General features: G+C 38.1%; 1 protein-coding gene across 11 annotated transcripts in view; it reads right to left on the reverse strand.

Annotated features, from left to right (window-relative positions):
* The window catches only part of KIAA1109 (KIAA1109 ortholog), a 90,768-nt gene that overhangs the window by 41,357 nt on the left and 32,505 nt on the right, over positions 1-16,906 (reverse strand). For all 11 annotated transcript variants that reach the window (XM_029964039.1, XM_029964040.1, XM_029964036.1 and 8 more), the window contains exons 23-40: positions 15,326-15,454; positions 14,783-14,902; positions 12,500-12,777; positions 12,137-12,387; positions 11,455-11,713; positions 10,228-11,071; positions 9,360-9,430; positions 8,719-8,892; positions 8,310-8,430; positions 7,318-7,464; positions 7,008-7,135; positions 6,693-6,895; positions 4,854-5,051; positions 4,016-4,227; positions 3,669-3,820; positions 2,675-2,825; positions 1,759-1,911; positions 273-513 (exon numbers count right to left, since the gene is read on the reverse strand). In XM_029964039.1, the coding sequence (XP_029819899.1) occupies positions 273-513; positions 1,759-1,911; positions 2,675-2,825; positions 3,669-3,820; positions 4,016-4,227; positions 4,854-5,051; positions 6,693-6,895; positions 7,008-7,135; positions 7,318-7,464; positions 8,310-8,430; positions 8,719-8,892; positions 9,360-9,430; positions 10,228-11,071; positions 11,455-11,713; positions 12,137-12,387; positions 12,500-12,777; positions 14,783-14,902; positions 15,326-15,454 (3,832 nt within the window). The remainder of the gene's footprint in view (positions 1-272; positions 514-1,758; positions 1,912-2,674; positions 2,826-3,668; positions 3,821-4,015; positions 4,228-4,853; positions 5,052-6,692; positions 6,896-7,007; positions 7,136-7,317; positions 7,465-8,309; positions 8,431-8,718; positions 8,893-9,359; positions 9,431-10,227; positions 11,072-11,454; positions 11,714-12,136; positions 12,388-12,499; positions 12,778-14,782; positions 14,903-15,325; positions 15,455-16,906) is intronic.

Genomic DNA, 16,906 nt, shown 5'->3' on the forward strand with positions numbered 1-16,906 from the left:
TTTGTGCAGGAAATAACAAGACAAAGCATGTGAAGAAAGTGAGGTCCCCTGTTTTGTTTTTCCCTGAACAAGTACCAATTATTGTAATACTATAATTATAATTGGTAGCAGCAGCTTCAGCATGAAGATGATTTTAAAAAAGAAGCTTGATAATTCTAAAAAATGAAAAACATAATGTATTCAAGCATTAAAACTAAAGAAATTACAAATGCTCTGAGAGGATCTGCTTGTCTACATGAATTTTTTATGGAAGCAGAAGAACACAAAAGTACCTGCATCAAATTCAAATTCTGCTCCATCAGCACTTGTGTCACTCTGAAGCCCCCCTCCATTGTCTAATCCAAGTCCATCCTCATGCTCGTGGCAGGCATTTGGCTGCAGTTTCACTGGCTGGGTTGGTCTGTGCAAGCTGACTCCTTTAAAGGCTGGGGTTACCACAATGAACTTCATCCACTGCCTTGCTAAGGCAACTAGACCTTTCTTTAAAGTCACTAAGGCAGGAAGGCCATCGCTCTTAAAAAGAAAAGATAAATTAAAATTTACATCACAGCATTTTGAAGTAAACTTGGAGGGGAAAAAAAAAGTCAAAGCTCCCTTAAGTCTTTGTGCTCAAGAGATTTATGACAAATATGCTGGCACCACGCCACGGCAATTCAGATAGAAGAAGCCAAAGAGCTGAGAGATAAAAATTACAGCTTCATTGAACATAGTAGACACATTTATCTACATGACCTGAGGGGCCAAAAATAAACAACAGGAAACAGGTTTGTTAATATAAAAGTACTTAAGTAATTATAAGGCTCTGAACTACAGACTAAAATTCATAGCAACGCTAGGCTGACTGTAGAAACAAAACTGAGATTGAAAAGATGATGGTTTCCCCATTGTTGGTAAGCATTATTTTAAGAACATAAATTTGAGGCCAAAAATAGGGATTGTTTTGATTACATCACTGAATTGTCCTAAAGAAAAAAAAAAATCTCATAATTTTGACCGTAATTCAAACCGTGCTATTTCTGCCACAAACTGTGCTATTTCTGATCACTGGGCTCTCAGCTGAATATCACAGAATCATGTTGAAAACCAGAGTGTTTAAAGCTGACAGCTGTGGAATTGGATTATGAAAATGACACAAAATCAGGAATAAACACTCCTCCTTATGCCTAATGTTTGTTCAAACAACTATTTCCCACTACAATCTAGGCATTTACATTCTAAAGGCATCATGATTCTTAAGCCTTAAAGTTTGTGCAATTCTAGTTCCTTCCTTACACTGTCTGCATTATCCCAGTATTTCTACAAGACATGAAAACTAGTTCCAAGGAGAGCATCTGGAATAAGCTAAATGGTTCATGCACTTGCTTTAAACTTGAGATTTATTCAGTTTTAAAACCATGAAAAATGAAATCTGATAAAAAGGCCAGTGAAATCTGATAAAGAGGCAATGAAATCTGATAGAAAAGGCCATTAATAATTTTAAAGGCATGCCTGTTTGGTTTATGATTTGTCATGTATTTACTAATAAAACAGCTTGATAAACATTATGCATATATACAGGCCACAACAAAAATGGCAGATGTGAAAGCAAACAACATGAGAGAAGCCATATCTACTTATCATTTTGAAGATATATAGGAGTTTGGGTTATATTTCCTTGCCTGTTAACTTTCCTTAAACTGTTACCAAATTTAAGACAGTAGAATTGGTACATTTGAAACTAAAAGACTGAGCTTTTTCCAGTTTTACAGGGTAACTCACCATGGTGGCATCCTCAATAATGGAGTAATTTGCTTGATGAAGGTAATGGTGCAATATATTACACAGTAAACAAGAAGGATTTTCTTGCAAGAAACGAGCCACCTTGGTAAGCCTGTTGTACTTGCTTCTCAGAGGGAAGTGCACACTTTTATTCTAGAATAAAATAAAACAATTTTCAGCATAGGAACATCCTTGCAAAGAGAACATGAGCACGAATGACAGGATTTCACCCGTGATACAACAAACTCTAAACCCATTTTAAACAAAGATTTGCCACATGGATACTCACCTTACTTTCAACAGTGTATGTGAAAAATCATACTTGATGCTTATCTGTTTATATGAAGTAATAAAACAAAAGCCTGGATACAAATAGCAGACTTTATAAAGTTACTTCTGGACTAACAGACATATATGCAAAGCTAGCTGAGATTTTCGAAGAAACCATTTATTTGTTGTAGTTGAAAAGAAAAAAATAGGAAGGGAGGCAGGAATAAGAGACTGCTGCAAAGGATGACTTTTGAGTACAGCAGAAAACTAGCCTCACACATCAATTTTTCAGTGCAAGACAGGATTTCAACAATGGGCATCTTCCCACTAGATGGTGCCAACCAAACAAACAGCAGACAAAAATATTTCATTAAATATATCAGGCACTACAGCCATATTTCTTACTACTTTAATATTTCTTACTCTGGAGAGTAAGAAGCACAAGGCTTCCTCACTAGTAACACCTGACTATTTTTGGTTCTGAAATTTATTGGGACTAGGCAGTGAATTCTTGTGACCAGTTCTGGAGCTAAGGGTTCACAAGAGGTGCTGTAAGTTTGTCAGTGAAAACACCCAGAATTCCAAACAGTATATATTCCTTATTGCACTGTTCTGCCCTGATAAGCCTATGGATTTTACAGTTCACCTCTAGAGCCTCTGTCATAATGCAGCCCATGACAGCACAGATCCGCAGGGTCCCTTCGGTCTCCAGTTTGTTCAATGACGATTTCACCTGGTCAATGGGAACAAGCCAAGCACCAACTGCAGGTGTTGCAGTGCTCAGGAGGTTCAGCTGCCTATGAGGGAAAATAAAGAGAATTAGGGTTCACAGGCAGCAGCAGTAATTAGCAAGATTTTTCCAGTGCTGTTGTGAATGACAGTCAAACAGGTGGAACACTGATGCAAAGAATTTATTGCCCTGAAGGTGAAAACTGGCAAAAGGTACCTGTGGTGGTTTAGTCTCAAAACCATTACAAGTACCTAAGGCAGTTTTTGTTTTAGTCATTCACACACTCGTGATTCCATCCACTTTTGTTACTGCTATTCCTCCCTTTTCCCATTGGTATTCCCTACTGAAATCATACAGTTTGAAATTGCCATCACTGCCTGACTCCCACGTTAACTGTTACCAACCCCTCATAAAGGACTGTTGCTGAAGGGCTGAGGCAAGAATATTACCGGAATATTTTCTAATTTATAGCTCTATACTGACCTTAAACTACTGACAGATGGACATATTTGGCTTATTCTACATACACCATATGAAAAACTATCTTAACAAACATTTATGCTGAAATTCATAGTGCAAAAGAAATATCCTCCCCTGCCTTTCTCCTTCATACATTTCCATCTCACCAGAAGCTTTTAGTGAGGGGTTTCTGTTTGGTTTGGGTTTTTTAATCTTCCTTTTCTTCTTTTAATTGCATCTAGCTAAAAGTTTTCTAGCAACACTTCCATATAAATTACAACAATATAAAACTGAAGAAAGAGTTACTGTGATAAATACATAATCCAAAATTTTAATTTCCAGAGAAGCTTCAAAATTTGTTGAAATTACATTCAGAATCTACCAAACACGACTGAAATTTAACAAGGCAGAAGTACCATTTTTTTTTCTTTTAAACCAGACAAAAGTATACCTTGAATATATATGGGCTGGAGAGCGCACATTGGTTGGGGCTGCAAAGCTGAACCAAATTTCTTTGATTGTTAACTTCATGCTGCAAGAGTCGGGGGGAGGAGGCATCAAGGGTATATCTTTTTTTAGATCATCAGATTCAACACCTTCATCCTTAAAAAAGAGGAAAGACGAAGTCAAAAGTGAAATTGTTTTCCAAAATTATTACACTGAAAGGCACTACCATACCATACCATGCTCATAAAAAAATTGTTTGATGTGCATTTAGGCAAAGAAAAATAAACTAATGATGTCAAGTAACTCTCCCAAGGCAAAGCCAAGAGATCTTGCAAAAGGTGAAAGATATACCTGCTCATCTGAAACTGAATTTCCATTAATATCTGAAGAAGGACTTATTCTATCACAAGGGAGGTTGTCTTCAGACACATCAGTATTATAACCACTACCAGTTGGGGAATCTGAAGAGTTATTTGATGCAAGCAATCCACCTCTCTCTGTGTCTCTTGATTTCCCCATGACTCCAAATGTATTATACAACACTGCTCCAGACTGTCTTCCTCCTGCAAAAATACCGAGACTGTAAAGGTTTGCAGGGCATAAATATCTCTAAGTTATACCCCATAGAAAAGATCTGCACTTAAGAGGAGAAATACACACCATTTGGGTTAAACATGATGCATTAACATTTTATACAAGAATTTATCACTACAGTTTCGAGCTTCTGATAGTTTGTTCCAAGTAGATAAAAACTGTTTTTAAATACTATTCCCTGAAAAAAATAACTTGTATGACAGACAATGCATATATACTGTTGTGGTTTTTTTTCCTTTTTGAAGCTAGTTCTCCCCTCCCAAAGCAAAAGCCTGGCCTCACATGCAGACACTTACTGTGGGTAAGGTCAGGATTTAAGTGATCAGTGAAAGCATCAATTTCAACAAATTCATTTTAAGTTCAGAAACGGATGAAACCAGTTTATATGGAATTATTTCATATACTGTTATAAGTGGTATTTACTATTAAAAGTTCCTTTACTGTATAACCTACCTAATTTAATTTAGTTACCACAGACATGTACTATTTCGTACCACCTGTATTCAACAATCTCTAATCAAATAATTGCTAAACTGGAAGATCTAACAATAGACTTGTTAACAATTTTATCAGACAAAATAATAAAAAGCTTTACCTTTTATAGTTAAATTTTCTATTCCACACTCAAACATTATCCAACCCCACTTCTCTTGACTAGGACCAATCCGAGCTACATCTGGAACAGCTTGTTGATCTGTTTCATCCACAAAAGCAAACTCATCCAACTCTTCCAAAGTAAAAAGAACTTTTGATTTCCCAAAAGGAATAGCTGTTATTGCACAAGTTCCAATATCTGTGAAAATAAACATATTTACTACTTGGTTTACAAAACGAAAAAAAACTTTCCATCTTCAAACAGCTCTCTGAAGTTTAGTGTTTTGGGAGTGTTATTCCTTTAGTATTCCTCAAATAGAAGGGGGGGAAAAAAAGACAGAAAAAGATTAAAGTTGAAGCACAGGAAAGGAAAAAAGAAGCATAGAAGGAGGAAAAAAGACCTTGCTCTTGGTATGTTAATATGGGCATAATATAATAATATATAATATAGTGCACTGAAGGATATTTAAAAATGAAGTTCTACATTTAATTCAAAGACTGCTTCGTGGTTGGCAGCATGTCTATGTCTGCACCGGGGAGATGTAAAGCACTAAGTCTCACTGATTCCCAAGAAAATCCAGACTCAAGCAGTTTTTAATTTATTAAGAACTTGGCTGTCAAAGATCCAGGAGGGTACTATGCCACCTCCATTTCTTTGATGTTCTGATGTAGTTTAAGTATAAATCCTTTCTTTTAGTGACATTCCCAGATGAAAAATTTTAAATAATTTTATACCTCCTCCCTAATAAGTCACACAGGGGCTAAATGTCAAATATCTGAGGAAAAGAACTACGCTGAGTCACTTCATATCCCTTCCAATCCTCACTCTCTGCTTCCAATTTATAACCATATTCACTTTTGATGTCTACACCGAATGCTAAGATCCTTAGAAAGGCACTTCTCAGAAGATGATGAGTTTTCTTGGTTAGAATTCCAAAATTAGCCTTCTTGAATGCCTGCAGCATACCCAACACAGGGAACTGCTGCTGAGATTCTCCCCATCACCAAGTGAAAATGGAGTTACACCATTTTAAAGTCCTCTTATTGCTTTTGTTTTCCTCCAGTTCCATTTGCTCACTCATCTTGGCACAGCAGTGGGCTGTCTGTTGTTTATTTATTTATGGTGTATTTTTTAATCACACTTGCTTTACAGAGTACTTCCTCCTGTCCTAAAGACTCTCATTCTTTATGGGACAGAGTAAAACATGGCACCAACCAGTACAGATTGCATCAAAACTGACTCAGTTCTAACAAAGAACTGCCTCTACTTTTGATCATCTTTTCCTGCTTAGTTTTTCCAGGATAAGGAGTTATAGCAAAATGTAATTCCTAGCTTCTTGAAGGCAGTTCCTTAAAACAAACAAGAAGGAAGTCCATTGGGCAGATCTCATTTTCAGTTTTAGAGTCACTATAGTTGAAAATCTACAGTTTGTCATGCTGAAATTGCTGGGACAACAGGAACATTATGTCTATCTTCAAAGTGTTAGAAAGAAGTAAGAAAGCAATAATTTGTTCCCCACGTAAGGTGACAAGAACTGCTAACTGAAAAGAGATGAACTGAGAGGAGAGGATCTCAGGCCTGAAATTCCACCAGTGCAGGTCAATATTTACAATGCGACTCGTCTGCCACACAAACTGCTTAGAAGTTTATCTTGATAAGTTTTAAATCTGCATACATTTAAATCCAGCACTTTGTAGAATAACAGAAAATAATTCAGTTACCATACTAACCTTCTTTTTAAAGTATCTGCAAAATCCCCAGGTTTAAGAGTCTTTTTATCTGTGTTGATAAAAACACCACAACCAAATTACAAGATCAAGACCAAGAATTGTTTAATACCTGTTGTATCAAGGCCTCTAAGTTGTCCATGAACACGATGGATGTTCAATTTAGCAGCAATTTCTTTTCCTTTTTCTGCCCCAGAATTGGATCTCAGTGAGCCAGAAGACTGGGGCTGCATTTTGCTGGTTTGGATGTAACGATCGAATGTGACAGAATTCCTCCCGGTTTCTGCATTGTTTGAAGCCTCCTCAACTATACCCCTTTGAATATAAAGGAGAAAAAAAACCAATGAAGCAGATCTCAGCTGGACATAATCCCCTTGATTATTTTTGTTTGAAGTTTATTACAAACAGTGCTATGTGCTATTCTTACCTGTTCATACGAACTTGTGTGGCAATTCTATCAAAACACAAAGCTACCAACGAAACGTGAGTCACGGTTTTGCTGGAAGAAACCCCTGGGGATTCATCCACAGATGCTTGTAGTAAACACAGGTTCACCTAGACAAAAAAATTCCACCAAAGAGGAAAGAAATTTAGAAAAACATGTCACAGCAGACATCACTAATTTCTGATACCATCTTGTCTTGTACTTCTCAGCTTTTGGGGAACTAACAGGGATAGAAACTAAGGGTAATTTTTGAGGCACATGTCTACTAATAAGCTAAACAAAAAGTTGTTACCTTTGGTACCGTAACATTGGCCTGAAGACCTTTAATTGTCACATTATCTTGCTTAAGGGAGAGATTGGTCTGTGCTGGTCCCTGGTTTGTTGTTCCTGTGGTGGTAGTGTCTATTTTTGTTCCTCTGATATCCTGCTTCGAGGATAACTTGAAGGGGGGAGAAAAATCAGTTGTTAGCACTGAAACTCAGAGCTACTAAGCTCAAGAGTAACAGGACAGTTTATTAGCACTGAAGCAGCAAGAGATTTTAACTTCATTTATATCACAATATCATGATTTCCAGAGCAAGGGCTGTAGCACTTACAATAGGTCTAGATCCATAAGGGCAGTAATGCCATTCTGCAGTAAACTTTCTAATGACCAGATTCCAACTGAAAGTTTGAGTTCTACATATCTAAGTTGTATAAAAGAACTCATTATGAAGCAAATAATTACTGTCTGCCACATTGTGAAGTCTAAGAAATCATAAAATATAAATATGGTCATTACCTTGGACAGAAAGGACTCCTAATTCTGTAGAACTACCATACAATTCTTTTCAAGCTACATTAATTTTTTAAGGTATCAAGTGAACTGCAAAAAACCCACAGGCACATTCACAGCTCTCCCTAACTACTGTAAAATAATAAATAAAGTCTTGCTGATATGAATATAATACTTGAGAATATCAGTTTTAGTAATTTCAAAGAACAGAATGCACGCTCTGATCTCATGCAAATTACTGTACCTATGACTAGGCTGTCCAAAACAGAAAAACTTCACTTCAGTCCTGTGAGAGATTTCTGGTCACTGACAGTATATAACAGTTGATTATAGAAATGCATGTACATTAGGCACAAGATAAAAATAAGCATGTATTCCAAATTAATATAGCATTTAGCTACTATATCTCAAAACACTGAATTAAATGAAAGCTTTTTCTATGTAAAATACAGAAAAGAGTATTCTTTCAAGCCATGTGCGTTCTTCCAAGTCCTTGTTCCCTTCCTTACATTTTCTGAGAAGCTGGTTTTGCTGTTCTGCACAGCATCCCTCAGGACTTTGCAGTGCAGATCATCCACGATGGCTGCCGGGTGGCGAGAGCTGGCGCAGTGCACCATCGCCTCGATGTACCTGGGAGGGGGAACAAGCCACAGCAGACCACTTCAGCTTCCAGTTTCACGTGACACACCATCAATCTTGTGTCATTAACACCACAGGGGAAAAAAAATAAGCACTGACAGACATAAAGGGCACCTCCCAGGTGAGCAGAACATTGTTCCAGCTGGGAAATGCAGAATTTCATTCGCTGGGCACGAGGCCCTCCCGCTCCATCAGCTACGGTATTCAATACTTTTAACCCAAACCTTGATTTCAGACCATTTTTAGCATAGATTGCAGTAGTAAAATAAAATTAATTACCTATCCAGTGCCTCTGCTACCAGAGGAGTCAGAACTACATCTACAGTTCCTTTCACTTCTACTATTGCTGTTGTCCGTGTCTGGAAGACAGGGTGATCCAATGTCCATTCCTCTGTGATTGTTTCATCATCTGTATTTTCTGCAGACTTCTTATCCAAAGGAGTGTAAGGTGTGCTAAACAGGACAAATACAGATTAATAATCAGGATTTGTAAAAAAAACCCAAAAAAACCCAAAAGTGTACTGGTATCATTTTAATTCTTATTAGAATTAGTAGGTTTCTTCTACTATATAGCTTAGAAAGTACACAAATATAATCCCAGGCAATCCCTAGATTCAAGTTCAGCTTTTGGCCATGCAATGGGCACTTGCCATTACCACCTCCCAAATTTATCTAAATTAAATTGCCATTTTTAATCTTGAAAACATACAAGTGAAATAATTTAATGTGGATTTTCTCTTTGACCAAACCCAAATATTTCATAATAGAATATCCTGTTCTAAAATATATCTGGTACTGAAAACTACTGCTATAAATCAAATTTTGGACGGGCTAGCAAGAGCCAAAATATTTAAAAAGAGCATCAGGAAAACTCTACTCTTAAAAAATATGCTAATAATGTTAGACAGTATTCAACTTACTTAGATGTTGATCCTGTGAGCTGCATGCCTCTGTCCAGTAATGAATTAGCTGTGAGACCCTGTTTAACAATCTAAGATAAGAGTGCAAAGAAATTTATTACATTCCTTCCCTACATGAAAAAAAAAAAACCACCAAGGAGTCTTCAAACATTCCATTTGCAGTTTTTTTCTTGAAAGAATCCCTCAAAGGCAGATTCTCCAATACAGTATACAGAAACTCCTAGGTTTATTTTTTAAATTACTTGAGAGATTACTGTGAAGTTTTTAGATAAACATTGACTCATTGCTTTTAAAAAACCCTCAAATACTAACCTACAAAAGGTTTGCATGAACACAAAGCTTTTCCTGCAAAATCAAAACTAATTGAATTCCAGAGGTCAGACACCTATTTTTTATCAAGTCATTTCCATTATTTTTGATGTATTTCTTTTCAGCTCCTTCTTTAAGCATGTATGCTTCTGTCATTTAAAAAAATCATTTGCTAAATCTGAGTTTCAATTTTACTCTGAAATAAAGCACTTAGAGCCAGGACTATACTTGATCAGTATAATGTACTCCTACTGAAATTCTATACAACATATTTTAAACAAAACTCACATAAATATCATTCAACAGGCAGCATTTTTAAGAGCAATAATGACCATTCAGAACACACATCTCATCCACTGAATTCTAACTCCATCTTTTCTTGTCCACAACTTCCCAGCCACTCAGCCCCATGATCTGAAGTCAAAAATTCAAGCTATTCCTCAACAAAAAGCAAAGAAATTTCAAGTTTCTTGTAGCCTTATTTACACAACAGGTGTACTAAGCAACTTTAAGTTATTTTGAGTTCTTACTCCTTTCTCTACTCCTCCATCTTCCATACCTTAAAAGTTGGGACAGAAAGTTGCTCAAAAGAGGATGAACTTTCTTCACTCGTTGGTGTGTCAAGATCTAAAGGGCGATGTAATGAGGATTTTGAAGTTCTTTTGTTAGTTGGATGCTTTACTGACCAATTGATCACCTGGAACTGTGTAAGATAATTTTGGTAACATGCCATTACAGGCTGCTGGGAAGTTATTTGCTCACGTTCCACAGTCTTCTCAGAGTCCATGACATACATATTATCAACATGTTCATCATCTCCTCCCAGAGCTGAAACGAACGAAGCCTGTGAAGGGTGAGTCTTCATTGGCAACGTTTTCATATCTTGGCTAATTTCTCCATGGATTGTGCTTGTTAAGGGCCCTTCCACACTATGATAAATAGACCCTCTACTGTATTCAGTTTTCTGAGCTTGCTTTTTTCTCTTCTTCCTCCCTGGATATGTTCCTGGACCCTCATCACTACTTATTGGCTCAAACTCCTCTGCTGCAGAAAAATAAGCTTCGCTGTCGGCCATCGACATGCTGGAGTCCATGGAGCGATACTGGTGGAACGAGTTGGAATCTGCAGAGGGGGTGTATGGAAAAGAACCAAAGCTCCTCCTCTGCTTTGGGGAGTCCAGGACATTCTCGTCACTGCGAGACACGTCGCTGCTGAACTGCACCCCCACGGGGACAGGCTGCTTGTCTCCGTAGAAGGCGGCCGTGAGGCTCTTGGTGCTCCCGAGCCGGGCGGAGCACACGGACGATTGCCGCTTCAGCGGGGACCTCATGGGAGACTGCCCAACCGGCCTCTCCTGGCTGCCAGGGGACGCAGGACGGCCCTCTGCAGCCTCAACTGCAACACTGGAAACAGAAATCACAGGTTCATTTGCTTATATTGTAATTAATGCTTCTCTTTTTACGTTACAGAAGCCGTCAGATGCATCAGTGGTTCTGCGACTTTCTATTAGCGTGGTCATTAGTTTCATAATGCTCATTATACACCAAATTCTGCCATTTGTTAGTCCATTTATCTACATAGAGAGGATGTAAAAACAAACATTAACAGCAAGTGCTGCCATCTTACATGCTGGATTTTCTACCATTATCAGCTAATCATCCCCTATCAGGGATCCAAACTGACATTCAAAGTAGGAAATGTACTTCAGCAGCACCATTAAAAAACAACCAATGCTTTATAAATTGCTAAATCCAGGGCTTATTTTCCATATTCAGAGAGTACCAACCTTCCATGACCATCTTCCCTTTTGGCAGCAGACAAGAACTCCTTCTGTCCCAGGTGATCCTCCGTGGTGGATGAGGGGCTGTCCTTCTCCCCTGCCAGCAAGGGCAGTGCAGCGCTGGAACTGCTCGTTTCCTCGGAAGAAGATGAGGAGCTGTGGGAGCGCAACGGCACTTGGAGGCTTAGGTGTTGTGCTTTCCTTTCCATTTCTATACCCATAGATCTGCAATCCCAATCTTTCCTTTTCACACCATTTGCTTTCCCTAGGATCAGAAACGGAAAAGGAGAATTGAGTATCCGACAACACACCTGTAATGGTCTCTTCCTTGCCCACTGAAATAAAAATCCTCATTAAATAAAAGCATCCTAGCATGTTGTACTAACAAAAATTAATAACATCACAGCATCAAAACATCAGATTGTCTTGGTAGGCTGCTTTCTACATAAGCAGAACAGACAAGTCAAAAAGAAAGGGTTTTACTCGGAAAGGAGTTGCATGTTAATATAAAAATTCAGCATATGAAAGCTTGCTTACTACTTTAAAGCTCTGTCTGCTCTTAGAAGGGCCCATGCCACAAGAACACAAGTAGTTGTAGTTATTAACCAGAATTGTAAACATTATAAAAAGTTAGGAAATTATATGTTTGGCCAAAATAAAATAAAAACACAGTACAATGCATTCTCACCATCTAAAATTTTAGGAATCTCTTTAGTAATTATCCATTCTCCTGGTTGCAGTAGAGACTGCCCGTAAAACATATCAGATTCTGCACTTGTGCTTGAGAAAGCAGAGCTGCTTGAAGGTGTCAGCTCCTCAAGTTTGAAAAAATCCAGTCCTGTTAAGGTGCCGCCGAAGAATCGACAACCACCGAGACAGCCACACTTGTTCTTGCTTCTCTTGTTTCTCAAATTATCATCAGGCCACAAAAACCACAACCTACAAAGGCAGAAAAACAGAAAACAGATACATGACCACGTTCAAATTCAGCAAAAGCAAGATGAAAAGATCTCTCTCTCTCCAATGCACCTCCTTCAATGGTGTCTCTCACCTCTTAGTTCGGTTGTCGTGCGTTTCTAAGAAGTGTCTCTGCACCTCGTGTTTGGAGGGATGATCTGCAGCCAGAGCAATGTCAGCAGTGATGAGCCCCAGGTTGACAGAGCCAGCTTCCAGCCAATATGCCCTCCTTAATATGGGCTGGAGACCAGTCCTGCAGTTGTTCACCTGCTCCACGTACTGTCTCAGCTGAAGGTCCTGAATGGCAGCACTGACACCTTCTCCAACAGACTGGTTGTGCAGGTTGCAGTTGGCAATGCGTATGGCACCCATCTGAAAACGGGATTTAAAGCATGAACTCTGTTTATTTGCAAGCAAAACAAAGAGAGGGTAGTCTTAAACCACTTAACACACCACATACCACATAGTCCAAAAAGATCTCTGTGAATTATTCTCTCCAAAGAAGCAGTTTTATATGCAGGCAAGCACATGCACAAAAGAAAGCAAGTTTAGAAATTAATTTCCACCAGTTTTTAAAAAATAAATAAAATCTCTACTTAGAAGTCTTTGTAAACAGATCAAAAAAGAAAGCTCAACTTTGGACAGATGTTGTAATGAAACTTTAAAAAAATTAAATCATTAACTTCTTCACTGTCATGAAAAAAACTGAGAAATGAAAACTTGCAAAATCAGATTGTTTGATATTACACATATCATGCTATGTCCTTAGACTAAAACTGCAATTATTTACTTTGAATACAAAACTGTATTAGCTGTACAATTAATAAATACCTCAATGAGACAACCATGTTAACCACTGCAAAACTCAAGAAATTCCAGATCCTAAACCTTAACTGAGATCCATATGAATTGTGTTATAGTAGCTTCTAATGATCACTCTTTATTTCTTGTTTTGATGCAATTCCAGTAGTTTTGGTGAATCAAAAAGGAGGTTGCCCATCAAAGATGATCCAAAAGCTCTTGCTTTAGCCCTCCTGGAAAACTGGTCACTATAAACTAAGCCACCTGCCCAGACCATATCAATCCTCCCCAACACTGGTGTACACTAAAACAACCACAACATAACCCTGCCACATGCTTCAGAATTCAAATAATCTCAAGACATTGGACCAAGTTTCCTGCACAGTTTCAGTCCTTTCCAAAAAGTCACCATGGAGCACCTGAAATTTCAGCTCGAGTTTCCAACTTGAAAGCAGGAAAAGCTGAAACATAACCCAGCCATGGAGGAGCAACCCACAGGGTTAATATTAAATTATTACTTCTCATCTCTGTCACAGATTATAAAGAAGCACTGGAAACCTTTTTTTTTTTTAAATTTGAATGAAACACATTCAGGATATAATTTTCTAGAGTGGTTCAGGTTATTAAGCTGCCTTTGAAAATATTGCCATTCATATTTATGCCTGCAGACACAGTTAATATTTGTGATGGTGCTTTTTAATATTGGATTCAAAAGAATTTGGAGGCTCAAATATATTTTTTTACTGCCACAGGGCAGCAAGCCATTGAAATGATGAGATACCACGTCATTAAAAAAATGCCTAAAATAATTATCATAGATTCGTGCTCGTAATGTGAAGCCGTGCCCAAAACCTTACATTTTAAGTCTACTGTTTAAGACTGAATTTATTAACTAACAGCACAACTCTTAGTCAGTTACATCAGCATAGCAGTTTTCTTCTTTTCTGTTGTTGCCATAACTCAGTTGCCTCTAAACTTGTATTTTGCTACACTGAGTAAATTATCCCAGATTTTCCTGTGCAGCAGGATAATGGAAGAATTTCAGCTCTTCTCTGCACAGCTCTTTTTGAACAGAAGATTCAGTCAGGCAGTGGCACTAACACTTCTCCCTTCTCTATCAAAGATACCTCTTAAATCAAAGAGCTGTATCCCACAAGAGGATCATGTGTTCCTAAGCACTGACTTGTACAGGATCCATAGCAATCATTTCCTTTGCTGAGTTACCAACTCACAGCACAAGTTCTTAGTAGTTCTCAGGTAAAAACACTGAGATTTACATTGCCCAGCGTTTTCTGAATTTTTTACACCACTCCTGCAGCTTCCACTCTTACTTTGGCAGATAAATACTCCTCCTTGCCATTTTCCAAAATCATTAAGGGAACTAATGAGTAGAAACCAAACTGACCTACTCCTGGCCCAGTCCAAGCCAACCTTTCATCACTTCAAATTTCAGAAATTCTGCTTAGTCCACTGCATGTAAGCAAGCAATTAATTCAGGTACCTATTCTATCAAAAAATGCAAAGAACTCTATTGACAAAGAAGCACTTCAAGTGCTGTTAAGAGAAATATTTTTACCTTTATATTGGTGGCACAGCCATGTTCTACCACGTACAGATCTGCTCCATCCATGGCCAAGCGTGTCATCGTGTACTTTAAGTCATCAGATGTTGGGCATGGCCCAGGCACACAATTCATCTGGAAAAAAGGAAAAAAAAAAAAGGAAAATACATTTAAGCATCTAGTTTAATTTGTGCCAATCCTTTCATTTATGTTCTGTTCAGAGGCCTAATACTAGAGCAACAAGGAGTTATTTATTCTACAGTGTCAACATGGGTATGATGGGGTGTTTCTGGTTGAGGTTCATTTTCCCTTGTGCATGTTTAATTCTTCTGTCCAGCAATGTCAGTGGACCCAGCTGGCTCTCCTGGCTTCCACTGTGTGTATCCACGGGAAAATCCAACGAGAATCATTTTTCTTTTAAAACATAATTCTCATTTATCAAAGGAAACATTCAATCTATACACTCCACATGTCCTGATAACGTTAAGGCTCCATTTCTGAACTGTTCCAAAGACCCTGTGCACATATGGTGAGCAATTAAGAGGGATGAAAGGGTACCTTTGAGTCACAGAACCGACGATCAATCCCGTGCTGGCAAATTACTACGGATTTGGGCCGTTCCAGTTCGAACTCCCGGCACACCACATGGAATACAAAGGTCTGCCCCCACTCCAGAAGACATGCCAGCTGCAAGCAAACAACAACAGCACATTGTCTAACAGCACCTATGCAAACTGAACTTTTGGTGTTCGATGGAGAGCTGAAAGAACAACACCAAAGGCTGGGAGGTGGGCAGGGGTAAAAACAAAGAGCCCACCATACCATTCTGTCTGTTTACACAAAGGCTGTTTCCTGATTTTTATTCCTGTGTGCACCATAACACGCAAATGTTTTCACGGAAAACATTGTGACATGAAACAATTTCCTAAATTATTTCCTAATAAAAGGCAACAGCTTTTCCTGTTACAAACTGAGAAATTCACTGTAAAGACAGAGGTCTCCACACTTTACCACAAAGAATACCTCAAAGTACTTTACTACCATTCATAATTTAAATGTCAAACTTGCTTATGTGTAAGCAAGTTACATTTGGAAAGCAGAGGAGTGCTTTCCAAATGTAAAGTGGCTCAACAGAGCACAGCTGATTCTTGCTAGACCTACTAATTAGCCTATTGTTGATTTAAGTCTTTTATAGAGTTAGCTCGCTCATAAAGGAAATGATTCATGACTGTCTGCCTCTGTTGTGAGAGGGAAATGGGTTTTCTTTGGCTAGCCAAAGGAAAGGGCACTTAAAATCAGCAGTAATTTAAATGGAATTTAATACAGCTGTGACTGTCCTGCACAAAACCTCTCCTCCTCCCTTTAGTGTTGTCCCTTCACAAGTTCTTACAATACATCACACTATGAGAGGAAAAAAGCCAATGACCCTGAAACAGCAAATTCAAGTTCTGCTCCATAGCAGTGCTGACAACTAAAAATAAATAAAAACCCTAGATGCTGCATGCAATTGAGAATGGCTTTATAAGGAAAGAAAATCCTTAGGTTCCATTAAGCATTTAGAAATGTTCTTTAACCTTAGAGCACTTTGAATCATCTATGTTTAATTTCAAATCACAAAGCAGTGCAGTAAAAAAACTACAGATTATTTAAATCAGTGGCAGCATTTTGGGAAATATCACTACTAATGTCTGTACATATAGCATGAAATTGTATCTGGAGTCTGTTCTTTAGATTTACTGAACCTGTTTCCTGTTTATGTGCCTTATTTTGATTTTATTTGCTTCAGAAGTCTCATGGTGAGACATGTTCAATCCTAGAAAACAATGCCCATTTTTACAGGAACAAGAGGATTTAGAAGTGCCTTAAAAAAATTAAAAATAAACAAAGTAAGCAGTAATTAGTAAATAGAATTTATGTACTTTTCTCATGCCTCAAAGCAAACTTCTTTAAAGAACTGGCAGATCACAGCAGAAATAAATCAGTGATCTGCCTGGATACATTCATCTATCATCCATCATCACTTGGAGCCATTCATCTATCTGGAAAAAAAAATGGCACAACTAAAAGGAGTTAGTGCTAAGACTGAACTAATAAGATCCAGTACTGGGAAAGCAAACTGTGTTCCCATGGGACCAAGCA

This window comes from Manacus vitellinus, unplaced genomic scaffold (assembly GCF_001715985.3).
Source record: "Manacus vitellinus isolate BGI_N305 unplaced genomic scaffold, ASM171598v3 scaffold_69_pilon, whole genome shotgun sequence".
NCBI classification, from domain to species: Eukaryota; Metazoa; Chordata; class Aves; order Passeriformes; family Pipridae; genus Manacus; species Manacus vitellinus.